Source organism: Talaromyces marneffei, chromosome 2, assembly GCF_009556855.1.
Source record: "Talaromyces marneffei chromosome 2, complete sequence".
NCBI classification, from domain to species: Eukaryota; Fungi; Ascomycota; class Eurotiomycetes; order Eurotiales; family Trichocomaceae; genus Talaromyces; species Talaromyces marneffei.
Window position 1 is genome coordinate 2,987,180 of NC_072349.1, and position 25,576 is coordinate 3,012,755.

Here is a 25,576-nt window from a genome sequence, read left to right on the forward strand (position 1 = left end):
TGGTTGAGGTGGATGGTCAAGGTACAACCGAAATGAGAAGACAAAGAAACTTCTTCAAGGAGGGAAAAACAAGTCGCTACCGAATGATAAAGGAAAATCATGAAAGTATTGAAGAGAGATCATCAGCTGCTATGAGACCGTAACAGCAGTTTTTGCTAATCAGACGTTAGCGGTTATTCAACCGATACTATGCGTTAAGTCTGACTTACTCGGTCGACTTCAGCTTCACCCTCTTCAGTGCCTGGGCTATCGGTCTCGGTGATCGGCCCCGACGTTGTGATTGCACGGCCTTCCATTCCAGGGCGCGGTTGGTGGGCAGCGACAGGTGCGAGATGTCCTTCGGGTCCTGCGAGTCGTGACTCCTTGTTCTTTTCCATAAAGTTTCCACCAAGTGTCGCACACTTGAGGATGGTCTGGATCATTTGGTTTTGTTTCAAAGGCTTGGACAGATATTCATCCATCTGAGCCTGGATACACTTTTCTCTGTCACCCAACATAGCATGTGCAGTAAGAGCGATAATCGGCGTACGAGATAGGTTGTTTTCACGTTCATATTCACGAATCTTAGCTGTGGCTTCAAATCCTCCCATAATAGGCATTTGGACGTCCATGAGAATGATGTCGAACCGCCTGTTCTTGACGGCATCCAAGGCTTCCTGACCGTTGCCCACCACTGTGACCCCGTGGTTGCATTTCTCGAGAATCTTGACTGCCAGCTTCTGATTGACCTCGTTGTCTTCTGCAAGAAGAATATCGAATGACCGAGAGTGGTCTGTAGTGATCGGTGTCGAGCGACCTTCCAACGCTGGCAGCATTCCATTACCCAAGTCAATTGGCTGACAAGGAGTCGTCATGTAGGAAGTGATACCAAGGTCGAGGGCGGACTTCAAGCTCACAGACACCACTGGGCATAACAAGACAATCGGTATGTATTTGAACTCATCGTACGTTCGCAGCGTACGAGCTGTGTCAACGGTATCCACGATGATGACGTCGTAAGCATGACCGGACTCCTTTCCTGACGGATCATGTATCTCTGGTGGCGGTACTTCGTCTTCATCCTTAACAACAAGAGGCTCCAGATCCAACTGCTGGAGCATCAAGGTGATCTGTTCCGCATGCCCACCAGTGTGTCCCTTGTCAATGAAGAGAACACGGTGGTTCTTGTAAGGAATGAGCTGTGAGCTAATGACATTCAAAGATTGATCTGCAAGCTTGACGACGCAAGTGAAGTGGAAAGTACTGCCATGTCCGTATTCGGATGTGACCCAAACATCACCGCCCATAAGGTTGACAAGACGTTTAGAAATAGACAAACCAAGACCAGTACCTCCAAATCGACGAGTTGTTGATCCATCAGCTTGTTGGAAGGTGTCGAAAATGAGGTCAAGTTTATCTTCCTCAATACCAATACCAGTATCAGAAACAGAGAACTCAAAGGCATACTCGTCTCTAGCACACTGCTCCCTTTCGGATTTGCTGATGGTCAACTTGACTTCACCATGCTCAGTAAACTTGATGGCGTTTCCAACCAAGTTGAGAATAATCTGGCGCAGACGGAAAGGATCACCGATAACGTAGTCAGGAACGGAGCTATCCACTTGGTATGCAAGGTTGAGGAACTTTTCATTGGCCTTGACCGCGAGAGTCTTAAGGGCATTGAATACAGTTCCCCTGACGGTGAACGGAATACTTTCAATAACCATCCTGTTGGCCTCAATCTTGGAAATATCAAGGATATCGTCGATAATGGTCAACAAACTGTTGGCCAAGTTGTGCACAACGTTCAACATCTCACGAGGGTACGGTTTCAGGTCGTCGGTGTCCAGCGTGAGTTGAGTCATACCGATAATACCATTCATGGGTGTTCGGATTTCGTGGGACATGTTGGCCAAGAACTCTGATTTGGTACGATTGGCCTGTTCGGCAGCCTCCCTGGCGGCTGTGTTACGTTGAATACTGTCACGCAAGTTGGAAACCATCTTATTGATCTTGCGCTTCAACTCGTCCATTTCACCAGAGGCATTGACGGTAATGAGCTTGGTAAAGTCACCATCGGTGGCAGCATCAGTGATTTCACCGAAGGCTCGGACCTGGGATGTAAGATTTTCGGCCATGGTATTGACGTCCTCTGTGATTTCCTTCCATCGACCAGCGATGCCCTCGACGTTAGCCTGACCACCCATCTTTCCATCGACACCGACATCGCGGGCCACCCTCTTCAACTCTGTAGCGAATTTAGCCAAACGGTCCACCATGTTATTGATCGTGACCTTCAATGTGAGAATCTCTCCCTGTGCGTGAACTTCAATCTTCTTGCTGAGGTCACCCTTGGCAATAGCCTGAGTAACATCGGAAATACCTCGCACCTGGGAGGTAAGATTCTGGGCCATGGTGTTGACATTGTCGGTGAGGTCTTTCCATTTACCCTCCACATTATCGACTTTAGCTTGGCCACCAAGAGTTCCATCTGTACCGACCTCTCTGGCAACCTTGCTGACTTCAAATGCAAACTTATTCAAACGATCCACCATGTCATTGATGGTGTTCTTCAAGTCCAAGATCTCACCCTGGACGTTGGCTGTGACTTTCCTGGTCAAGTCCCCCTTGGCGACAGCAGTAGTGACCTCGGCGATCTCACGGACGTGGGTTGTGAGGTTGTTGGCCATTCTGTTGACATTTTCGGTAAGATCTTTCCAAGTACCTTCGACATCATGAACTGTAGCTTGACCACCAAGAACACCGTCTGTTCCGACTTCCTTGGCAATCTTTGTGACTTCCTGGGCGAACTGTCTAAGCTGGTCCACCATGGAATTGATAATATTCTTGAGCTCCGCAATCTCTCCTTTACAGTTGGCCTGCACTTTTTGGGTCAAGTCACCCTTGGCGACTGCTTTCGTAACGTTGGCAATATCACGCACTTGTGTGGTCAAATTGTTGGCCATGGCGTTCACATTAACGGTCAATTCGTTCCACATGCCTTGCACCCCTTCGATTTGAGCCTGTCCACCTAGAACACCTTCGGTACCGACATCACGAGCGACACGAGTGACCTCTGTGGCAAAAGTACGAAGTTGGTCCACCATGGTATTAATAGTTTGTTGAAGCTCGAAGATTTCACCATGGGCACGACTTTCAATCTTTTGACTAAGATCTCCGTGTGCGACAGCGGTAGTGACGGTTGCGATTTCACGCACTTGATCTGTAAGATTCTTCGCCATGATGTTGACGTTTTCTGTCAATTCCTTCCAGATACCGTGCACGCCGGTGATCTGAGCCTGTCCACCTAGTATTCCTTCGGTTCCGACTTCACGGGCCACCCTGGACACTTCACTACCAAACACTTGCAATTGGTCCATCATAGTGTTGATTGTACGTTTGAAAGTTGCGATTTCTGGGTCCATCTCTAGCGGGTGGATCTGCACCTTCATGGAAAGATCACCATTAGCAACCTGGGTGATAATGCCGCCTATTTCTCGCAACGCCTTTTGGAAAGCTTCGTTGGCTTGCTGATGTTTGCGCAATTCACGTTGCAAAACTCCGACATCCTCATGCTCGACCTTTACAAGCGTCCGCCGTGTACGTTCTTCTTGCATATCGAGTTCTTCTCGGACACGGGCAATAATGTCCTTCTGTATGCTAATTTCATGAGCTTGTTTCTCGACATGATTCTGAAGCGAGCGAAGGGTTTCGGCGCCGCCGCGCAGCGTCCGACGGCGAGTGACGAGAACTCCATTAGCGGCATGGTCATCATCTTCATTGTCATCGTCGTCGTCGTCTTCGCTTCCATCAGAATCATCCTCATCGTCGTCATCATCGCCGGTATCGTCATCATCATCATCATCATCATCGTATTTGCGCTTGAGTTTTCGCGATCTGCGGGGTCTCTTGTACTGCTAGAACAAAGTCGCGAATTAGAATAAGAACAAAGAGAACAAAGAGGGCAGAGTGGAGAATATGGAGCAAAAAGACATAGACGAAAGCAAACAAACAAACATTAGGATGACTGACTAATTCTGTCTCTAATTCATGCACTCGACGTATCAAGCATTCTAATTCAGTGGTCAACGCCTTTTTCCCAGGAGTATTCTCTCCAGGAAGTTGGACGCGCCTCTTTTCGAAGCCATTTATGACTTGTTTGACAGTAATCTCTGCATCATCGTCGCTCGGTGAAGGTTCGACAGCGAGATTTTTCAAGATAGCCGCAGCGGCAAAGAATGAATCCTCGTCACTCCCCATGTTAACTTCTCTTCGCACTGTCGATCGAGACTCAGCAAAAATATTGGTAATAGATCGATCGAAAATTCAGTCCGGCCTGCCACCAGAACGGTGCGCGGAAAGAAAGATATTATCCGTGGAGTGACCGGTTATGAAAGGGAGAATTGATTATGGAAACGACATGAGTGTTGCTATTTCGATAGGAAACTTTGTGATTTCGGGCGGTGAGGCTGATGACTCGTAGGGAATAATGAAAATATAACTAGCGCAATCTGATTGAGTGAGTCGTTCTATTGTTGGGAGAGCGACGTCGGCGCGGTTCTTGCGATTAGATCACGAATGATCAGAACAGCGAGATTTGGCGATATAACGCGTTGGTAGGGAATCGCAGGTATCGCCGTGATCGAGGTCAATAGCAGAGAGACCTATCTATATTACAGCAGTGGTGGAGTTAGTCGACGACACTTCGCTCAGAAAATTATGTGGAAAAAAAAAACAAAAGCACGGACAGTCACTGGTAAAGGTGACAAGTCGAAGCTGGTCGTAGCTTCTTGGGATGAAAGCTGATCTGAAAGCAGGAGAGATGGAGGGAGGAAGGAACAGGGAAGAGGAGGGGGAGAAAGGGGATTAGCCTACTTCCGCTCTAAGTACGGAGTGGTGCTCTTGCTGGAAGAGGTATGTACATGCACGTACTCGTACTTGCAGTGTTGTACTGACAAAAAGGATGATCAGAGGCGAAAAAGGAAAGAAAAAGGAAATAGAGCCACCAACAACCAATACGCAGATTTCGTATCGGAGACTGACAAGTTGAGCAAGATGCCTTCTGAAGAAAGAAAGATGGAAGGGAAGAAAAACGCGCGAGGCGGAACGATAAGGGCTCTCTCACTGGCAGGGTAGTTGAAACCTAACAGCCTGTTTCTTGCCCATGACCCCCGGGAGCGCCGTAAGCCTCATGCGACGGATGGCTACTTGCGATGTTACCAACTGGGAACTAGCCTGCTACGTAGAATGTGTTATTTTACCGTCTCCCTTGAGTCCCTTCTGTACGCAATGTACGGAACTTGGCTGGATCTGGCGTAGCGTTCCTCGAGAAAAAGAAAGCAAACCGGGGGAAGGACGTCTATCAAATCAATCGGAAAAACATGCACCGCTGATTCGCTGTGGATAACAGAAGGATGGAAGTGTGGTTGGTTTATGCCTCTTTGGGATTGGTTCCGCGTCAGGGGGGTGGTTCGATTGACACACCGTCCAATTGGAGGCATATAGGTGGATACATCTGGCAGTAGCTAGTGGCTGTCACTGGTCAAGACTCAGATCAGCTGGTGTCCGTGGGGAAGGGTGAGACCCACTAAGTGTATGGATCAACCAATGGTTCGTCTGGTGCGCTTCATTTCTTACTTGCTCTGTTCAGTACCAGTACAGGGTACGGAATACCAAGCGTGTACGACTGTTGGTATGTGCGTCTAATATGCTCTCAATATGGAAGAAGTTTATTCAGAGTCGGAGTCACGCCTCCAACTCATCCTTCGGCTTACTCCTGATGGCTACCGACGGCAGTTTATCAGGAACATAAGCCGTGGACTGGGACTACGAGTTTCTCGATGGAGCACACCGTTCCACTCATTCTGCCTACTCAATTTCAAAGTTGTCAATCCATGGCCGACAACTCGAATGCCAATTGGTTCAAGTCGGTATATCTCAGCCGCTAAAAGTCAAAAAGGTGTAGCGCAGTAAATCATCTGGTCACTAACTTCTATTAGGTTAGTCTACGCTAATTGTCATCCAAATGCTATCTTAGTGAACTTAGCTATTCTTGGGAGATTCATCCGCTTATCATTCATTTGTCTAGTCAAGTTATTATCTCAAGTAGGAGATGACAGCAATGCATTGTTTCCCTCTTTCCAAATGAACTTCTTTTTAGAGATGCTTACCGGCAGATTGAGGACAAGTACGTATTAGTCAGCTACATTCCCGCCAAGACAGCAGAAAATTCAAATTATTCATGCCATGAAGCATTCCCGTTCCATGGTTCTCTCGCGGCGCCATCTGGAGCGTACCTATCCATATCCTTCGCCGTAGTCGCATCCCATTACTTTTTTTAGTATCAAGTTTTACATTTAGTAAGGGGATCGATCCTTTTGTTTTTCTACCACAAAGACTAAGTCGTAAACCATCTGTGAAAACAAGAAAAATCATCATCTAGTGTCCTCAACTCACGAATCGCAGATTAAGTTCATTGGTACATGTTCATAGTGCTAGCACGGATTACTAGCGTATCAGAATTGAAGATCCAGTTGTTGGTCTACCAAAGCACTGATGATCTTACGGAACGCTCATATCCGTGGTACTGTTTAAGTATTGAGCAGCGCTTTACTACGTAACTAGATAGAGTCATCTGACTCATGAAGCGCCTGGGATGCAAATCTCACGAACTACATTCCTTTGTGTCTAACTTGTAACTTGTCATGTCTGAAACGCGGGACATTTCTGTACAAGCAGTTGCATCAATGTCATTGATCGAGCAAGTAGCGACTGAGCAAGTTGTGGATCTAATCCCTTCGTGCCAACGTAAAGGATGAGGTGATTAAGATAATTGGTATTTAGATTGACGACTCGACGTCATAACGCTTCTCGGGTTGAGTGACAAGACACTCCGTACATCGTGCATCAGTCAAACCTTGGTAGGTTTGTAAGACGTCGTCGTAAGTCATCCATCAAGGATTGGACGGCAGTACTATCAGTTATCATATTGCCATACCACTGCTGTTTGTATTAGTCTGACTGATTGGTCTCCCGGTAAATATCAGGTCATGTCGCGTGTCGAAGGATGCTAACTACGGGCGGAAGCAATGCTATTGTTGTATCCGTATTGTACGAATCACTCCGTCCGTACTACCGGTAGGGTTTTCTCACCATGTGCTATGAATCGGCCCGCTTTTCGGGAAATTGTAAACTGGATAGATCGTCACGACCATCAGTGCTCACGCCCGTCAGTGCTCAAGGGTACAATGACGAGGCGACTTTCAGGAGTTCATCCGACATCAATATCATCATTATCATCTGAAGTTTTAGCCTAAGCCAGAGCATTGGGAACATGAGACAAAGTTGATTGAAACAATTAGAACGCCAAATTTGGTACAAGTCTAAATGACTTACATGATATTGGGATTGGCAGATCGTCTACTCCGTATGAGTAGCCAAGCAAACTTTCTGAGGGAGTCTTGGAACTTAAAATCCGTTGCGATTCTCTGAAAGATGGCCAAGGCGTCAAGGCATCAAGGCCTCCAGACTCTAGTCACATGATATCATGTGACTCATGCAAAACCGCGGGGCAGGAACTGCACAAGCGTCGGTATCCCTCTCCGTATCGAAATTTGACTAATTTTGCCCGAAAGAGTCATACACACAGCGTCAACCGATCCAGTCAATTCAAGCTTCCTGCAACCTTTCTCGACTGAATTACATAGTCACTCGATACAGAAAATCAACCGATAAACTACAGAATGGCGGCTGACTTGACAGCGCCCATTTTGGACGCCTTGTCGTCGACCGACCAACCTCTCCTCTCCTCAGAAGTCTTCCCCTCCGTTCCGTTCCTGAACATAAAAGCCGCGTTGGATCGTCTGGCGTCACGGTCGATGGTGGAATATGAGACGATAGACAAAGAAGCTCTTGTCCTGACGGAGGAAGGCGAGTCCATTGCCGCCAATGGCTCGCACGAAGCCAAGGTCTTCGAGGCCGTTCTTGCATCTCTCGATGGATTGAAAATCGCAGATCTTCCCGCTATTGTTGGAAAGGATATCGCCAAGGTTGGACAGGGCAATGCTTTCAAACGAGGGTGGATCAAGAAGGATAAGGACTTGCTACGAGCAAACACAGACAAGATTGAAGATGAGACGAGATTGTTGCTGCAGACCATCAAGGAATCACAAACCCACCCCGATCCCAAGGTGATCGCAGACTTGAAAAAGAGGAAGCTGATTGCCGTACAAAAAGTTATCAGCTACAAGTTCAAGAAGGGCCCCAAGTATGCGCGAGAATTCGTCAAGGAAGAAACCGACTTGACAGAAGAGATGCTCGCGAGCGGAGCGTGGAAAACTGCCCACTTGAAACCATACAACTTCAACTCAAAGGGAGCCCTGACCCCCAGTGGCGCATTGCACCCGCTCAACAAAGTCCGACAAGAGTTCAGGAATATCTTCTTCGAGATGGGGTTCGAAGAAATGCCCACCAACCGCTTCGTCGAAACTGGTTTCTGGAACTTCGATGCTTTGTACGTACCACAACAACATCCCGCTCGTGATTTGCAAGATACATTCTACATTGCCGATCCACTCAAGGCCGATCCTCCTCGTGAGGATCCTCCCAACGACCCTCATTTGACCAAGGCATCATCTATGCCATCATCTGCAAAGAAGCAAGAAGACAAGCCATTGGACTACAAGCAGTACTGGGACAATGTTCGTGCCGTCCACGAGCACGGTAAATACGGTTCAATTGGATACCGGTATCCCTGGAACCCGGACGAAGCCCTACGTCTCGTACTCCGAACACACACAACCTCCGTGTCGACCTACATGCTCCACAAACTCGCCGCCAACCCCCGACCAGCTCGCTACTTCAGTATCGACCGCGTCTTCCGTAACGAAGCCGTCGACGCCACTCACTTGGCCGAATTCCACCAAGTCGAAGGTGTCATTGCTGATTTCGGTCTTGCTCTCGGTGGTCTGATCGGCTTCATGGAAGTCTTTTTCGCGAAGATGGGTATTCATCGCCTTCGTTTCAAGCCCGCTTTCAATCCTTACACCGAGCCCAGTATGGAAATTTTCGGATATCATGATGGATTGGGTAAATGGGTTGAGATTGGCAACAGTGGTATGTTCAGGCCGGAGATGTTGGAGTCTATGGGATTACCGAAGGATATGCGTGTGTACGGTTGGGGGTTGAGTCTTGAGCGACCTACTATGATCAAGTATGTTTCCCCTCCCACGGCTCTTGTGTGAATATCTGCTAATTGATACAAAACAGGTATGGAGTAAGCAATATCCGTGAACTCCTCGGTCACAAAGTCGATTTGAACTTCATTGAGTCGAATCCCGCTGTTCGTCTCGACAGGGATTAGATGGGTCAAATTTAGCAATATAGGAAAAAAGAGATGAGACTCTGCAGAAATGTGTAATGATCACGGTATAAAAAGGAAGAAATTTCATTCATATAGAACTATTCCCTAATCAAAGTAAACAATCTACGAAATGTCCCGCCCGTATCTGTGCCCCAGCTCGTAATCTCAGAATAACCGTGGCTCTTCAATAGGCGGGTTAATATACTATGATATTCGGCGTATGGATGTCTTGATTATGTTCTACCTCCTCTCTCATGGAAAATATCTCCTGAAGAGAAAGAGTGAGGAGGCCTTGATATGCCGGTTGCATAAATCTAGAAATGAACGAAGTATGTGATGCTTTTTTTTTTGCTTCTTTTTGTATTGTCTGTAGGGAATAGGATGTAGATTAGAAAATAATTCTATTCTCGGGTTTCGTTCTTTGTTTCCTTTTTCGAAATTTTGTTCTTTCATTCAGAGGTTGATGTTGATTTGGGAACGGATGGGATTGGATATGTATATCATTCATACAAGTGTCATCTGCAATCGAATTAGTATTCTTGATCCTTCGATTTCTGAAGGCCAGGTAAAAACTTACCATCAGGCACATAACCCTAGTCCACATCTCATCCCCCTCATTCCACCACACACGTAAAAAAGAACACGAAGAGAGAAAGAAAAAAACGCATCAATCATATCATCGATTCCAATCCGATATCTGAACCGAAACCGAACCCGAATCCTATCAACCCAATTTTTGCACCCAAACGAATAAAAAGAGAACCCCCACTGCCTTCCGGTCGAGGAAAAGGTCGAGGATTTATCGCTGAGCACTCCAAACGTTCTTCAAATATCCATCGCGCTGGGCAAGACGGTTGAGAGAGTCGTCGGCCTCGCCGCGAGCGCGCACGAATCCGCTGAGCGCATAGACGCCGTTCTCGCCGGTGTAGCGGCCGTTCTCGTCAACGTTTCCGATGGAGATTTGCACGGAGGCGTGGTCGTTAGCCTTGATGATGCGGTTGGTTGCGCTGCATTTGCGGGGGACGTAGCTATCATTTCACAGATTAGTTTCTTGATTCATTTGAATTTTTGGAAAGGCGGAGGTCAAGGGGGACGAACAGATCGACGATCTCTCCCTTTTCGTTCTCCATTTTGGCTGATTTGTGTGGTTTTGAAGGTGGTGGTCTTCGAGGTGGTTGATTGAAGATGGCGGGTGCGAATGGACGAAAATTTCACAGTGCACTCGGCCTCAAGCGAATTTGGCTTGTTTGCTTGCCGTGAATTCGTGAAATTGGGTGGGGAATGGTTGTGTGGGTCATGTGACTTTGCCGGTAAGTGCGTACTCCTTACTGTCTGGTGCGTGGTAGGAAGATCCCCTATGGAAGTACTTGTATGAACACTAACTTATCAAAGCCGTTCGTTTCATTTATGATAACTATAAAGAACTCTTCTCCTCTTTCAAAACATCCTTCTTCCATCTCACTTCAACATTTCTCGGCCCATCCTTCCCAAAGTTAACCACAATCACTCTCTCGTCATCTCCCTTCTTCCCTGAACCATGCAACTCCGGCCCCGGGTGATCCAATGCTAGCACAGCCCTCTTGTCATCCAGCAATTGCAGACTTCGCGGGCATACGAATTTATCTGTCCATGGCGGGTTACCGCTGTGGATGAATTCGAGTAATTCTTTTCTTCGCGCTTGTTTATCTGTTGAACTAGATGTGGATGGGCTTTGATCCAGGAATTGCGCAATGACAGAAAGCAACAGGAACTGAGGCGGGTAGAGAATGATCTCGCCGGCTTGAGCTTGCTGTAGCCAGTTCGATGCTGGTAGAAATCTGGCTTCATTGATTTCTACGCCGCCGTCGGAAGTAGGGACTTGCACTTCTTGTCTGCCTCCTTCGGGTAATCCTTGTGCTGTATTCTCCTCACCACTTGCTTTTGATGAGTCCTGAATTGGTAAGAAGTAGAGATACATCTGCGTCGAAAACCGCTTTGGTAAATTCGGTGGTGTAATCCAATGGGTGAATGGGATCAGATTATCTTGACATCGTCAGCTTACTCCATACCATTGAAATTAGAAAGATAATATACCAGTATCCATCTCGGCCGTCGAATTCTGTTTCTTCAGCCATTCCCCAAATCCAATCTTATTGTTATGGATATCATACCTCCCCCTCTCCCTCTCCGCCTCATCTACATGTACCAGCTTCTGGGAATTGGTAGTATCCGTCGCAAGTAGAATGCCACTCTCTTCAAACAGTTCCCGGATAGCTGCCCTCCGGTAATTAATACCATCATAATGCCGCCGCGGGTCTTCCAGGCTGACTGTAAATTCCCCGTCTTGTCGCACAGATATATTGCCCCCAGGGAAGACGTGCGCTGAGGCAAATGATGTGGACGTTTTTACGCGGTGAAGGAGGAGGACTTCATTTTCTGGGGAGATGAGGACGACACTTCTCATGAATAGTAAGAAGGGGGTTGTTGTTAACGCTGATTTGGATAGGATAGGGGCACATACTTACCTTGAACTAGGGCGAGGGACTGCCAGTTCCTTCTTTTTTGACTTTGTAGACATTGTTGGTTCGGATGGGCTACGTGATGAGCTTTTATAAATTGATTTCGTCGAGAATGATCGATGGTTGTAGTTATAAGAGCGAGTATCTGGACGGCGAGGTATCGTTAAAGTCGCCGAATGAGAAAGCGAGGAGATCAAGCATAAACCAAATGTCTCGATACCAGTACAGTTATAAGCAGCAATTCTCTGGCACTTGGCGATAGGCAGCATTTTATCTTGACGTATACTCCATACCTGAATTCTTATGAGCCGTTACCTCGGTTGCATAAGCCTTAGTAAGTATGGTGGACTGGAACTACTACATCGACGGAGCTAAACAAACGCGGGGAGAGCCAGGCCCGAGGCTCGTTGGGCTAGCCAACTTCAGATTACCATACAAAGACTTTATTTATTGAGGTTAACTAGGTCAAAGACTCAGAGGTAGAAATTGAAATCATAATACATTATCGAGCTTTTTTTCTATCTTCACTCATACAATCATGCTTATAATCCGTCGCCAGAATTTAAGAGTAGAGCTTCTTGTCAAAGCTGTGAAGGCCGTGGACATTGCCCTCAGCCTGAGCACTTCCACTGCGCAGTTCGAAGCGAACAGTCTTGTTGTTAACTGATTCGTGCAAGTCCTTGACGCTGCGCACACCAATGTCCTGCAAAGAGTGCTGGATACCGGCAATAAGGTATGGGACAAACTTGGTGACAGAACCGCGATCAAGGACGGATCCAGACACACCCTGGGCGACAAGGACTCGGTCTTTCTCCGAAAAGTATCTGGCAGTACCAGCGTTGCTGGCCTTGCTGTCCTTTCCACCCTTGCCAGCCTTCTTATCCTCCATAGCGTCAATGCTACCCATTCCACGGTAGGCCTTGACAAGCTGACCCTCGCTGCTGACAAAGTAGTCACCGGGGGATTCGGTGGTACCGGCAAGCAAACCGCCCATCATAATAGTGGAAGCGCCCATAGCAAGACCCTTGACAATGTGACCAACGTTCTGGATACCACCGTCGGCAATGCAAGGAACACCGAAGCGTGCAGCAAATGAGGCAACGCTGCGGACAGACAAGGCTTGGGGACGGCCAACGGCCATGACTTCTTGGGTGATGCATGCACTACCGCTACCCATGCCAATTCTCAGGCCATCGGCACCGGCGGCAATCAAGTTCGCGGCCTGCTCTCGCGTGACCACGTTGCCGGCAATAACATCAATCTGAGGGTAGGTCTTCTTAATGTACTTGATCATATCGAGCTGGTACATGCTGTTTCCCTGGCTGCTATCAAGAATGACAATATCCAGACCAGCATCAACAAGCATCTGCAATCGTTCCTTGTCGCTTTCGCGTGTACCAATAGCAGCAGCAGCAATGAGCTGCTTGGAGTGGGGAAGCTTGGATGCAAGAGGGTAGTGGAGGTTCTTTCTCAAATCGGAGCGGGAGAGCAAAGAAACAAGGTTACCATCCTTGTCAACGATAGGAAGTTTGCCCTTCTTTGAGTTACGCAACACCTCGTTGGCTTCGGCCAAGGTTGTACCAGCAGGAGCGGTAACAAGATCAGTAGACATGACTTCAGTGACGGGATCTTCGTCAGAAGTGTGGAACTGGATGTCACGGCTGGTGACAATACCGACGAGCTTGGAACGGAGAGTACCGTTCTCTAACATGCCAAAGTTAGCAATTTGATCGCAATAGAACAATGGATTCAGCACATATAGCATAAACAGCTAAAATCAGATAGAAATCTCTTCTCCACACAGCTTGCGCTGACTACGGTGGAACGAAAGTTATTTGTAAAGATGTTGAAACATCATGAAAGCGACAGACGACGTGAAAACGAACGAAAAGAAAAAGAAGAGAACCTACCAGTCACAGGGAAACCACCGAAGCCCCAGGTAGATTTTAACTCCTTGGCTTCCGCAACGGTAGTCTTGGGGGAGATAACGACAGGGTCGAGAATGAATCCATTCTCGTATCGCTTGACCTTACGGACCATCTCGGCCTGGTCTTCGGCAGAGCAGTTGTGATGAATAACACCGAGACCTCCGAGAAGAGCCATGTGGATGGCCATGTTATGTTCAGTGACAGTGTCCATGGGAGAGGACAAAAGAGGCGCTTTCAAAGAAATGCGCTTAGTGACCGGGGTATCAAGGGTGACGTCGGAAGCGGGGAATCCTGATAGACCGGTCAGTAAAAGTTTGATCATTTGATAGTAAAATCATCCATGCCATACCAATATAACCGGGCAAGATGAGGAAATCATTATAAGTCAAGGCACCGTGCTTGTCAGAGTCAAGGAGGGTATCAACATCCAAGCCATCTCTGGTAGGATATTGCTTCTCAAGGATTTCCAAAGCCTTGGTGTAGTCCTGGATTTCTCCCTGGAAGAAGCCCTGGGCGTCGCCGTTGGTGGTAGACATGGTGATATATGGAGAAATATGAAAAAAGGAAGAATTGAGGGGTATCAATGGGTAGAATGAGGAATAATAGATGAGAAAACAGACAACAGACAACTATGATAGGTTCCTGCTGACGGGGAAGAGTTTCCTTTCCCAAAGAAAAGAAAGAGAAAAAAAGGAAGAAGAGGGCGAGCTCTGGATTGACGCAGATAACTTTTTTTCGGTTGTGGGGTTCGAAGTCACGCTAGCCCATGATTTGTCAGACGATGAAGGCGGTGAGTCCTGGCATTCATATAGCCTATCGTTATCGATAACGCCATTCGTTATCAATTCTTGGCTGGGGTCTAATAAGGTGGATGAATGCTTCAACTGGAGATGTCCGTGTGTCTAGTCAGATAAGAGTCCACGTACGAGTTCAAGTGATGTGACTTTTAGTTGCGCTCATAAACTAGACCAGTGAACTCTAGGCTCCCCCAGTCAGGTAGTACGCCCGATATACATCGCTTGGCCCTAGACTACACATGCATCAGTATCTGTTCGACGCAATATCCAGTCACAATTTAACTTCAAGTGTCTACAATCTGACCTGGTAAGAACTTTCCACTTATCACCTGCATACTTTAATTTTAATCAATAACCTTTCACAGGCTCGATATCGGATTGCCACGCAACAAAATGACGACACCATGATGATTGTCAACGAAGTTAAAAAAGATTGAGATATTTAAACTCCCCAGAAACTATGAGATGGAAAATGGAAAAGAATCATACTACCATCTAGGGCTGAATGGATGGGGTTGTTCAAAATGGCATCACAAGAACTGAAACAACATGCCACTTTCCAACCTCCCCGTGTTCCACAGAGCCAAGCAAAGCCGGGGTAGGGATCTGTGCATACAATATCATGTACATGATAGCTAACTCGAATTCCGGCATCGTAGACTCGAAAATAATATGCAGCCGGCTAGTGAACCGACACAGCTTGAAGCCGATGGCTTTGTCGAATACGTTGGAAATAACAAATTGAAAGACAAGAATGTGCTGATTACTGGGGAGAGTGAGTACAGTTTCCTGGCTGTTGCGAGAAGGCCCTTGCTAAACAAAGACGATAATCTGTCTAGCTCTGGGATTGGTCGAGCCGTTGCTGTTCTCATGGCAAGGGAAGGTGCCGATGTGACAATCGCCCATCTTCCTGAGGAGCAAGAGGACGCGGAAGACACCAAGAAAATGGTGGAAGCTGAAAACAGATCCTGCTTTCTCTTTGCGGGCGATTTGACCAACTATGAGAATTGCCGTCAAGTTGTTGATGAGCACTTTCGAAGGTTAGAAAAATGTCTTTTAGGACGTAGGTATTGATTATTGTTCAACATGCACTGACTTAGGGGTTGGTAGCTACGGAAGTCTCAACATCCTTGTGAACAATGCATCTCAACAATTCATGTGCAAGACATTTACGGATATTGATCTCAACAATGTTGAACATGTCTTTCGAAGTAACGTCCTGCAAATGTTTGCAATGACCAAATATGCACTTACATACATGAAGAAAGGAGACACGTAAGTATTGCACCTATTTCATTGGTCTGGCCCCTCGGCCGAACGAAATTTTGATTTAATTAGAATCATCAATACAACTTCCGTCGTCACCTTTCGAGGCTCTCCTAGTATGGTTGATTATGCCGCGACCAAAGCAGCTATTGTAGGGTTTACACGCTCCCTAGCGACCCAATTGATCCCAAAGGGTATAAGGGTCAATGCCGTGGCGTAGGTTCTTGAAAGACTTGTTTTTGATTGGAAGACAATGCAAACTAAAGAAAATCCAATCTTGAAGGCCTGGCGCCATCTATACCCCAATCCAACCTGATACACGAACAGCAAAGCAGATGGAAGGTTGGCACGCGAATAGCCCACTCGGACGCCCCGGACAGCCAAGTGAGGTTGCTCCTACTTTTGTATTCCTGGCTAGCCCTGAAGCTTCCCTTTACTGTGAGTTCCTCCCTGGTATGGCCATGCCGTGTGCTTGGCTGACATTCGTTCGTAGATGGCCAAACCCTGCATTGTTATCCTATCGGTGATTGAGCAAGTAGTCTGATTCTCTCCTTTGGATACCACCTGCATGGACTCTTTGGAATTTCCCATAGATCTCAACATGCATCTATTCTATACGAGTTCTAAACGAGCCATGAGGCAGCTTTTCCTAATGCGTTATCCCAACCATCCTCATTCTTCCAAATAGCCACACTTTCAATCTCCTCCTTTCCTAGTTTAAGACCATTGTAGAGATGCTAAATCATAGTATTAGTCTCGACCACAGAGATCCTGGATAGGATATGACCATGCGTACAGGAAACATTCCCTCTCCTTCCCGTGGCCCGCAAATCTTCGCATCAGGACTTTCCCATCGTATATTCTCTTCAACCTTGGCATACTCAAGCCGGAGTACATACACAACAGGCTCGTCCTTGAAGAAGAATTTCAAGGTGTTGGGCACCTGACGGGCGGAAGAGAGATGGATGAAGCCGGACTGTAAGTCTAAGTCGCTGACCGGCAGTCGGTCCGGTAAAGGCTCGGGAATCGGTGCACTTGACGGGACAAGCTTGTAGACATATTTCAAGCTATCTGAAGAAGCCATCTTTTCTCTGAGATCTGCCAAACGGAGGCCAACGGGCTAATACTACAGAGCACGGATGATGAGGCCTGAGCTCGAATCTTCTTTTCGCAAATCTTGGAATATTGTGTATGGTGGGGCGATCTCAATTCTTCGTGATCGTCATTTCGGGGAGTAAGCACCAGGGCATGAAACATCCCAATACAGGCCTGACACACATTTTGCAAGTGCTTCGGAACAAATACAGTATGTGTATTGAAACGCGGCTGTTTTGGCGCCAGGCAAATCACGTAACCGGCAGCCCCAGGCAAGCCTCAGCAACCGGCAGAGCGCGGCTATGCCCGATCGGGACAAATGTAAACAAGGGAAATGGGCAACCCCTCCTGGGAAGCTGCGACCAGAGCCAGGTGCTTACCCCATTCCTACTAGTCTTGTTGTTATCATCGTCCATCAGCCTTATTTGGCGGACCTGCTCGGCCCAAATAACATCAACACTCTCAACCTCGAGTCGGATACACTCCTTGCTCGCCTAGTGTTTGCTGACGCCCCTTGATTGCGATATATACGCCGGCCGTCGTGCAGACAGATATTGAACAGACAGGCACTTATTATTGTGAATTTACGCTGCCGACGCAGGCATGTGTCCCTTGGTGTCGAATTGTTCGCTTAACTCTCATCTTCGAACCTTCCGCCTTTCGCCCTACACTGCGTAATGTCACATCCATCAACATTCAGACGATCACAAACCGACATCGGACCGCCTGCCTCGAGTCCGTTGCGGCATGATTCTGTTGCTTCCACGACAAGTTCATCTGCCTACTCTGTTTTCTCGAATAATGCGGCCCCAAGTCGAAGTAGCACCATCTCATCGAATGCTTCTTCTCTGAATAATTTGGGCCACAAACGTGGCATGAGCGAAGTCAGCGTGTTGACCTCAACTACTTCAACCATGCACGACAGACGCCCTTCTGCAGCCGAAACCTATGGGAATATTCGACGCTCTTTGCGCCCACTACCTCAAGCACCTAACGCTTCCCCAAAAAGCTCACTAAAAGAAGGCTCAACGCGCCATGTTAGGAGCTACACCATCGATGATACAGTATATCGAAAGTCTGTATCTCCCGCAGGAACGCCCGAGCGCAAAATCAGATGGCAAGATGAAGACCAATCTCCGCAGCTGAACACAGAATTCTCCTTCCCAGTATCAACGCCTCCACGACCGCGCTCGCAACATTCTTATGGCCAGAATAGCCCTCTTGCACCCAACTTGACTACATCCATTACAGCTCCAGAACTCGAGACATTTCAAAAGTCATCCACAGGCCACCTTCGAACTCTATCAAAATTTGCAAAATCGGGAGAGACTGAGGATTTCACAATCGATTCGGCCCTACCTTCAGTTGTCGGCCTGCAGGGTAGAAGACGGCTGAAACGATCAGATTCTATTCGTAACACAACCGTCGCAAAGACCAAAAATGTGTCGTCATCCTGGGCAGCTGGCAACTGGATGGACAAGCAGAGGCAGTTTCTTCAGGCCTACGAATATCTTTGCCATATCGGAGAAGCAAAAGAATGGATAGAAGATGTTATCCAAAAAGAAATCCCGCCCATCGTTCAGCTTGAAGAGGCCCTCCGCGATGGTGTAACCTTGGCCGAGATTGTTCAAGCTCTATATCCTAATAGGATGTTGCGAATCTTTAGAAATCCACGCCTGCAATATCGACACTCTGACAACATTGCGCTGTTCTTTCGCTTTCTCGATGAGGTTGCACTGCCTGATATATTCCGTTTCGAGCTAATCGATCTCTACGAGAAGAAGAATATTCCGAAGGTTATTCACTGTATCCATGCTCTTTCATGGTTGCTTTATAAAAACGGTATCGTCGCATTTCGAATCGGAAACTTGGTCGGTCAACTACAATTCGAACACCATGAGCTCGAACAGACTCAAAAGGGATTGGACAAAGCAGGTGTCAGTATGCCTAGTTTCTCTGGCATGGGCGCGACATTTGGCGCCGAACCTGAGCCTGAACCGGAACCGGAGCCCGTTGAAACCGAGGAAGAACGTATTGAGCGCGAACTGCACGAAAATGAGGATCCTATAAGTGACCTCCAGACGCAGATCCGAGGCGCTCTATTACGGGTCAAATTGGGCAAAGTCATGAATGAGCTTTGGGGAAATGAACATTTGATTGTCGACCTCCAGTCCAGAATACGAGGTGATTGGGCACGTCAGATTTCTGGTTATCGTTTACAAATGCGCCAATTTGCTGTGAATCTCCAGGCTGTCTCTAGGGGGTTCTTGGTACGAGCTCGCAGACAGAGTAACGAGGAATGGTGGCAGCTCAAGGAACCGGAGGTCTTGAAAATACAGAAACTTGTCAGAGGTCGCAAAGCGAGGGCCCAGATATCACAACTAAAGACGAAGATGCGACGTGAGGAATCCGGAGTAAAATCTATTCAAGCGGCTATCAGGGGTGCCCTGCAACGAAAACACGCGTCCGACCGAATTCAGCAGACCAAAGGTGCGGAAAAAGAAGTAAAGAGTCTTCAAGCAGCTATTCGAGGCATGCAAGCACGTCGATCAGTTGGTGAGACGCTATCTCAGCTAGAGCACCAAGTTCCATCAGTTCTGTTCCTCCAATCAGTTATTCGAGCCTCAGCTCAAAGGGCTCATATGGCAGGTCTAAAACAGAAGCTGGCGCAGAATGAAGATACATTATGCACTCTACAGTCCTCTATTCGTGCTGCAGCAGTCCGCAAACATCTCAAGTCCCTGCGCGGTCAACTCAGCGAACATCAAGGAGCGGTTGCGGATCTGCAGAGTATCGTTCGTGCCAACGCATTGAGGTCCAAAATCGACGAATTCAAGTCCTCCTTAGCCAAAACGGAACCAGAGGCACTGCGCCTTCAGTCCATGACTCGTGGGATGTTCTTACGGAAGCGAGTCGCCTCTGATCTTCAAATCCTTGAGGAAAACACGCCGCTATTCACAACCTTGCAATCTCTCACACGGGCCGCCCTAGTGCGAAGAGATATTGGACAGATTCTTTCGCAACTGGAAGAAAATGAAGATGAAGTAGTCCAACTTCAAGGACTTATTCGAGCAATGCTTGTTCGCATCAATGTAGGCAACATCTTGTCTGATCTAGAGGCCGAAGAAGACATTGTCATGGACCTTCAAGCACACATTAGAGGTTATCTTATTCGACTACGATTTGCTGAAAAGCAACGCTTCTTCCGAGAAAACATGGAAAAGGTTATCAAAGTCCAGAGCTTCGTCAGAGGCAAGATCCAAGGTCAGGCATACAAAAGCCTTACAAGTGGAAAGAATCCTCCTGTGGGCACCATCAAGGGCTTCGTCCATTTACTCAATGATAGTGATTTTGATTTCGACGAAGAAATTGAGTTTGAGAGACTCAGAAAGAACGTTGTGCAGCAAGTCCGGCAAAATGAGATGGCAGATCAGTACGTCTCACAACTGGATATCAAGATCGCACTGCTCGTCAAGAACAAAATTACTCTGGATGAAGTTGTCAAGCACCAAAAACATTTTGGTGGACACGTCGGATCTCTGCTGAATAACAACATCTTGTCAAAGGATCCGTTTGATCTCAAGGCATTGAACAAGACCTCACGAAAGAAGCTCGAACAATATCAGGTGCTGTTTTTCTTGCTGCAAACCCAGCCACAGTACCTCGCCAGGCTGTTCCGAAAGTTACGAGAACAGAATACCAGCGACAAGGAGTATGAAAAGACAAAGCATATCATCATGGGTCTTTTCGGTTACGCACAGAAACGACGGGAAGAATACTATCTCATCAAGTTGATCACACGCTCCATCAAGGAGGAGATACTGGGCTGCCCATCTTTGCAAGACTGGGTTCGGTGTAACTCATTCTGGCTCAAGTTATTCGTGGCATACGTCAAGTCTCCAAGAGACCGGAAGTTCTTACGCGAAATTCTCAATCCTATTGTCAAAGAGTGGATTCTTGAGAACCCAGACATAGACCTTGAGAGCGATCCCATGCAAATCTACCGCACCGCTATCATCAACGAAGAACTCCGGACTGGACAGAAGAGTCGACGGCCTCTTGATATACCCAAAGAAGCCGCCATTCGCGATCCCGAGACACGAGCTATTTTCATTCAACATCTTGAGAATCTTCGTGACATATCAGAGCAGTTCCTTGGCAGATTCCATGAAGCGCTTCCTAAGATGCCTTTTGGCATACGCTACATTGCCAAGGAATTGTATGAAATGCTCCTTGCTCAATACAACAACGAAGATCCCGGCCTCGTACTTCAGGTAGCCGGACAATGCATTTGGAAGAACTATCTCCAATCCGCTGTCTTGGAACCTGAGAAGCATGGTGTAGTCGATCATAGCTTGGACCCCAAGCACAAGAAGGACTTGAGTGAGATCGCGAAGGTCCTCTCTCAAGTGGCATCAGGCCGTTTGTTCGGCGAAGAGGGTGTCTTCCTACAACCACTCAATCCTCACATTGGTAACTTCATTTTGCGCCTGGGTGACATTTGGGGTGACAGTAAGTTTTCCATTAGTTCCAACTGCCTTTCTCAAAACATGTCTAACTTGTCTCTAGTGATTTCCGTGCAAGATGCAGAATCCTACTTCGATATCGATGAGTTCAACGATTTGTATGCGAAGACCAAACCGACTCTGTACATTAAAATGTCCGATATTTTCTCCATCCACCAACTTGTTGCGTCCGAAATCGACTTCTTATGCACACGACCGGATGACACCCTCAAGGAGATTATACGTGACCTCGGCAATGTCGAATCCAATCAACATGAGCTTATGGCAGTCAGGTCTTCTGAAATTAGTCTGACACTCAATCCAAAGCTTACCAACATGGAAGGTAAGCTATGTCGTCCTATCTCGAGCAATATATCAGGTTCTAACGTTATACATAGATCCGGAAGCTGGCGTCAAAGCCCTATTCATGGAGACGAAAAGATGTATCCTTTACATCATCAGAGTTCAATCTGGTGCCAACCTTATGGAAATTATGCTCAAGCCTCCAACGGTAGAGGATGAACAGCGATGGTTGTCTCTTGTTCACGACGAGCTTTCCGCAAATAACAAGAGGAAAGGCGCTTACTCTGAAGTAAACACAACTCTCGATCTGAGCACTATGAGCTATGCGGACTTGAAGAGTGTTGCCCTCGAAAATATACTTCAATTGGAGCAGTTTGGAAAGATTAGCCGACATAATCAGTACCAAGATATATTGAATGCGATTGCGGTAGACATCCGAACCAAGCACCGCCGAAGGATCCAACGGGAACGAGAGCTAGAGAGTGTGCGTCTAACTTTGTCAAGACTGAACGGCCAGGCCGAATTTCTCGAACAGCAACTCAAGACTTATAACGACTACATTGAGCATTCGATGACCACTCTTCAGAACAAAAAGGGCAAGAAAAGATTTTTATTGCCCTTCACGAAGCAATGGGACCACGAACGTGAACTTCAGAAAACGGGTCGGGTGTTTAAGCTCGGTTCCTACAAATATTCAGCACGCACTCTTGCTGAAAAGGGAGTGTTGGTGCACTGGAAGGGCTATACGGAACGTCAATGGGACCGAGTTGACCTCAGTATTTCCAGTAACGAAGTGGGAGTGTTCATTCTCGATGGAAGTAGTGGCAATATGATGATACCCGGTGCCAATGCCCAGGTACCACTCGATGATCTTTTACAAGCACAGTACAACAATACCCAATTCCTCGATTTCTTCGAAGGCACTTTACGAGTGAATGTTGATTACTTCTTGCATCTGATCATGAAGAAGTTTTACAACGAGTAATCCGTTTCTTCCCTTACTATTTCCAGTTTGTTTCGATGATGACACATGCCAGTGATGGATTGACTTTATGGCTTTTATGATTTCTCAATTACGTTCAATGATATCCTTAGAGGCAGGGCTTCGGAGTGTCGACTGTTTTTGATATGGTTTTCCAAGGCAAGCGAATTGACTTTTCCGTTTCTATTGCGATTATCAACATATTGATTTGATGTTTTGTTTCTGTTTGTTCTTTCTTCTCAACTGCATATATTTTATATCCCTGTCTTGTTTATTGTACACTTCTTCACTCTTGATGTGGAAGATTGAGCCCAATCACTGGCTCCTAGTCATGTCATGTTTATATGCTCAGTAGCATTCGCTTTCAACCTGTATGTAACGTATCTTAGGCGGTATGGCTATTTATTTTCCATGCAATACCACAATAAACTTAATTTTATCAGCAAAGTAAATCTGTAGTTAATCAAAAGAATACTAGTAGAATTGTAGCAGAATAATTTCCAACTTGGGGGAGGGGAAACATACATGAGAAGCAGTTCACGTGACCGAGTTCGGAGATACGGCGGAAAGATCGCTGCCTCAGGCTCGCGGCTCCTGAAGCCATATGGCATCAGGCACGTTTGTTTGCCAGGCCGATCCAACGACCGCCTCCAATCTCCCTTCGAGTTCGTTCTTGAACCAGCCCAGTGACGCTAATAATTTCGATTTTCGATATCTTTGACAGATATCAACCTTCTGTTTGACCCTTTTCCATTTGTTTTTTTCAAAAACCATATACGATGGATTTCAGCAGTCTCAAAGAGCAGGTTAGCAACCTGACCTTGTACGATCTCAAGGCCGGCGTTCGCAAGGTTCAAAATGGTATGTTCAAACAGCAATTGTATCTTCCACCAATACCAAAGCAGAAAGTGCTAATGATAGGAATTGAATAGCTGTTATGAATTATACGGAAATGGAGGCTAAGGTCCGAGAAGCCACCAACAATGAACCGTGGGGCGCATCGTCGACGTTGATGCAGGAGATTGCGAGTGGAACACATAACTAGTCAGTTGGATGCGGTTCGGTTTTCATGATCATTGACTAACATCTATCGTTTTGAAAGCCATCTCCTCAACGAAATTATGCCTATGATTTATAAGCGATTCACAGAGAAGACGGCGGAGGAGTGGAGGCAAATATACAAGGTTAGACTGATGACACCCCTATGAAGCTTGATATTAACAATTGATTGCATAGGCACTGCAACTCCTCGAATTCCTCATCAAGCACGGCTCCGAACGCGTTGTCGACGATGCCCGATCCCACCTGTCCCTGATACGTATGCTCCGCCAATTCCACTACATCGATGCCAATGGCAAGGATCAGGGTATCAACGTCCGCAACCGCTCTCAAGAGCTTGTTAAATTGCTCGGCGATGTAGACACCATCCGCGCAGAAAGAAAGAAGGCTCGCGCCAACCGCAACAAGTTCGGCGGCATGGAAGGAACTGGCGGTTCATTCTCGAGCGGCGGCGGCGGCGGTGGCGGCAAATATGGAGGTTTCGGCAGCGATTCATACGGGGGTTACAGCGGGGGTGTGTTTGGTGACGGAGGTGGTTTCGGCGGTGCAAGCGAACCCAGCGATTTCAGGGATACCGCCAGACGGTCGAGTCGGTTTGAGGAATACGATGAAGAAGATGATGAACCTTCTACGGCACCTGCTTCTCGACGACCTGCGGAATCTAAGGCACAGGCTAAGGCACCGCAGCAACCCCCGAAAGCGCAAGAGGTTGATTTATTCGACTTCGGTGATGATGACGTTGTCGCTACCCCGGCGGCAGTGCCTTCTTCGACGGCTGCTGGGAAACAACCAGCTACTGGTATAGATATGCTCGGAGGAACGGCCGGTGGAGACGACGATGATGATTTTGATGATTTCCAGTCTGCTTCACCACCCGCAGCACCAACAGCAGTCACGACGACCGCAAGCACACAGTTTGTTGCACCGAAACCTATTTCAGCAGCTCAGGGCGCTGATCTGACGGGTCTCGTTGGATTCAAATCAAACACAACCACTCCTACGGGCTCAACGACAATGTCTCCACCTCCTCTATCATCAGGAGGCTCGGCATTTGCAGCACCACCACCACTCCAGCAACAGAAACCATCCGGCTACCAAGCCCCAGCACCAAACTACTACACCTCCATAAACGCCGGTCTCAACCAGCCCTCAGCACTGTCACCCACATCGACTGTTTCTGGTGCCAGACCCGGCATGGGCGCAAGCACAGCCTCCTTCTCCTCACTCATCTCCCCAACCAGCACCACCACAACACCCCCCTCCTTATCAACTGCTGCAGGTAAAAAATCAGCCGCCAAATCCTCCGGCGACGCATTCGGATCCTTGTGGAGTACCGCCAGTGCCGGTGCCGGAATACAAAAGACCACAGCTACAAAGGGACCTAATCTGGCGAGCATGGCCAAGGAGAAGTCTAGTGCCGGTATTTGGGGTACTACCGGCAACACTTCTTCAAGCAATAATAATGGTGGATTTTCGTCGAACAGGCCATCTAATGGAGGTAATGATTTGCTTGGTTGAGATAGAAGCATAGCAGTGTCGGCAGTGAAAAAGATGGCCGTCTAGTAGATAAAGAAACATTTTCTTCTTTTTTTATAAGTGTGTGGTCATTGTGCATGCCTGATTGATAGTTACTTGATACGTTGATTACTTATATAGCCTTTTGTTATTTTTCTGCCCTTTCGTCATTTCCTCGTCTTGAGTGATTGATTATAATGCCAATTGAGAGTTTATTAGCCCGTTTTGATTCAACTTGGTTTCGAAGGACAAAAAATAAGAAGAATTCAACGTTGACACGTGATTATT

The 25,576-nt window shown here is 47.2% G+C and overlaps 9 protein-coding genes across 9 annotated transcripts; 4 read left to right on the forward strand and 5 right to left on the reverse strand.

The window, feature by feature from the left end:
- Window positions 1–122: 122 nt before the first annotated feature.
- EYB26_003440 (uncharacterized protein) lies at window positions 123–4,239 on the reverse strand (the record flags this gene model as incomplete). The annotated part of the gene is made up of 3 exons (XM_054262741.1): window positions 123–155; window positions 210–3,896; window positions 4,012–4,239. 3 exons carry the CDS (start codon window positions 4,237–4,239, stop codon window positions 123–125), a joined length of 3,948 nt encoding a protein of 1,315 aa, XP_054118716.1.
- Window positions 4,240–7,721: 3,482 nt separating this feature from the next.
- EYB26_003441 (uncharacterized protein) lies at window positions 7,722–9,340 on the forward strand (the record flags this gene model as incomplete). The annotated part of the gene is made up of 2 exons (XM_054262742.1): window positions 7,722–9,190; window positions 9,247–9,340. The coding sequence occupies 2 exons, from the start codon at window positions 7,722–7,724 to the stop codon at window positions 9,338–9,340; spliced, it is 1,563 nt and encodes a 520-aa protein (XP_054118717.1).
- Window positions 9,341–10,139: 799 nt separating this feature from the next.
- Window positions 10,140–10,470, reverse strand: EYB26_003442 (uncharacterized protein; the record flags this gene model as incomplete). Its single annotated transcript, XM_054262743.1, has 2 exons — window positions 10,140–10,368; window positions 10,439–10,470. The coding sequence occupies 2 exons, from the start codon at window positions 10,468–10,470 to the stop codon at window positions 10,140–10,142; spliced, it is 261 nt and encodes an 86-aa protein (XP_054118718.1).
- Window positions 10,471–10,754: 284 nt separating this feature from the next.
- EYB26_003443 (uncharacterized protein) lies at window positions 10,755–11,897 on the reverse strand (the record flags this gene model as incomplete). The annotated part of the gene is made up of 3 exons (XM_054262744.1): window positions 10,755–11,362; window positions 11,414–11,775; window positions 11,845–11,897. 3 exons carry the CDS (start codon window positions 11,895–11,897, stop codon window positions 10,755–10,757), a joined length of 1,023 nt encoding a protein of 340 aa, XP_054118719.1.
- A 503-nt stretch (window positions 11,898–12,400) lies between these two features.
- EYB26_003444 (uncharacterized protein) lies at window positions 12,401–14,302 on the reverse strand (the record flags this gene model as incomplete). The annotated part of the gene is made up of 3 exons (XM_054262745.1): window positions 12,401–13,542; window positions 13,749–14,057; window positions 14,116–14,302. The coding sequence occupies 3 exons, from the start codon at window positions 14,300–14,302 to the stop codon at window positions 12,401–12,403; spliced, it is 1,638 nt and encodes a 545-aa protein (XP_054118720.1).
- A 785-nt stretch (window positions 14,303–15,087) lies between these two features.
- Window positions 15,088–16,360, forward strand: EYB26_003445 (uncharacterized protein; the record flags this gene model as incomplete). Its single annotated transcript, XM_054262746.1, has 6 exons — window positions 15,088–15,161; window positions 15,223–15,603; window positions 15,674–15,838; window positions 15,902–16,045; window positions 16,113–16,267; window positions 16,323–16,360. The coding sequence occupies 6 exons, from the start codon at window positions 15,088–15,090 to the stop codon at window positions 16,358–16,360; spliced, it is 957 nt and encodes a 318-aa protein (XP_054118721.1).
- A 92-nt stretch (window positions 16,361–16,452) lies between these two features.
- EYB26_003446 (uncharacterized protein) lies at window positions 16,453–16,913 on the reverse strand (the record flags this gene model as incomplete). Its single annotated transcript, XM_054262747.1, has 2 exons — window positions 16,453–16,566; window positions 16,626–16,913. The coding sequence occupies 2 exons, from the start codon at window positions 16,911–16,913 to the stop codon at window positions 16,453–16,455; spliced, it is 402 nt and encodes a 133-aa protein (XP_054118722.1).
- Window positions 16,914–17,601: 688 nt separating this feature from the next.
- Window positions 17,602–22,717, forward strand: EYB26_003447 (uncharacterized protein; the record flags this gene model as incomplete). Its single annotated transcript, XM_054262748.1, has 3 exons — window positions 17,602–21,436; window positions 21,494–21,772; window positions 21,828–22,717. The coding sequence occupies 3 exons, from the start codon at window positions 17,602–17,604 to the stop codon at window positions 22,715–22,717; spliced, it is 5,004 nt and encodes a 1,667-aa protein (XP_054118723.1).
- Window positions 22,718–23,493: 776 nt separating this feature from the next.
- EYB26_003448 (uncharacterized protein) lies at window positions 23,494–25,291 on the forward strand (the record flags this gene model as incomplete). The annotated part of the gene is made up of 4 exons (XM_054262749.1): window positions 23,494–23,575; window positions 23,647–23,758; window positions 23,817–23,898; window positions 23,951–25,291. 4 exons carry the CDS (start codon window positions 23,494–23,496, stop codon window positions 25,289–25,291), a joined length of 1,617 nt encoding a protein of 538 aa, XP_054118724.1.
- Window positions 25,292–25,576: the final 285 nt, after the last annotated feature.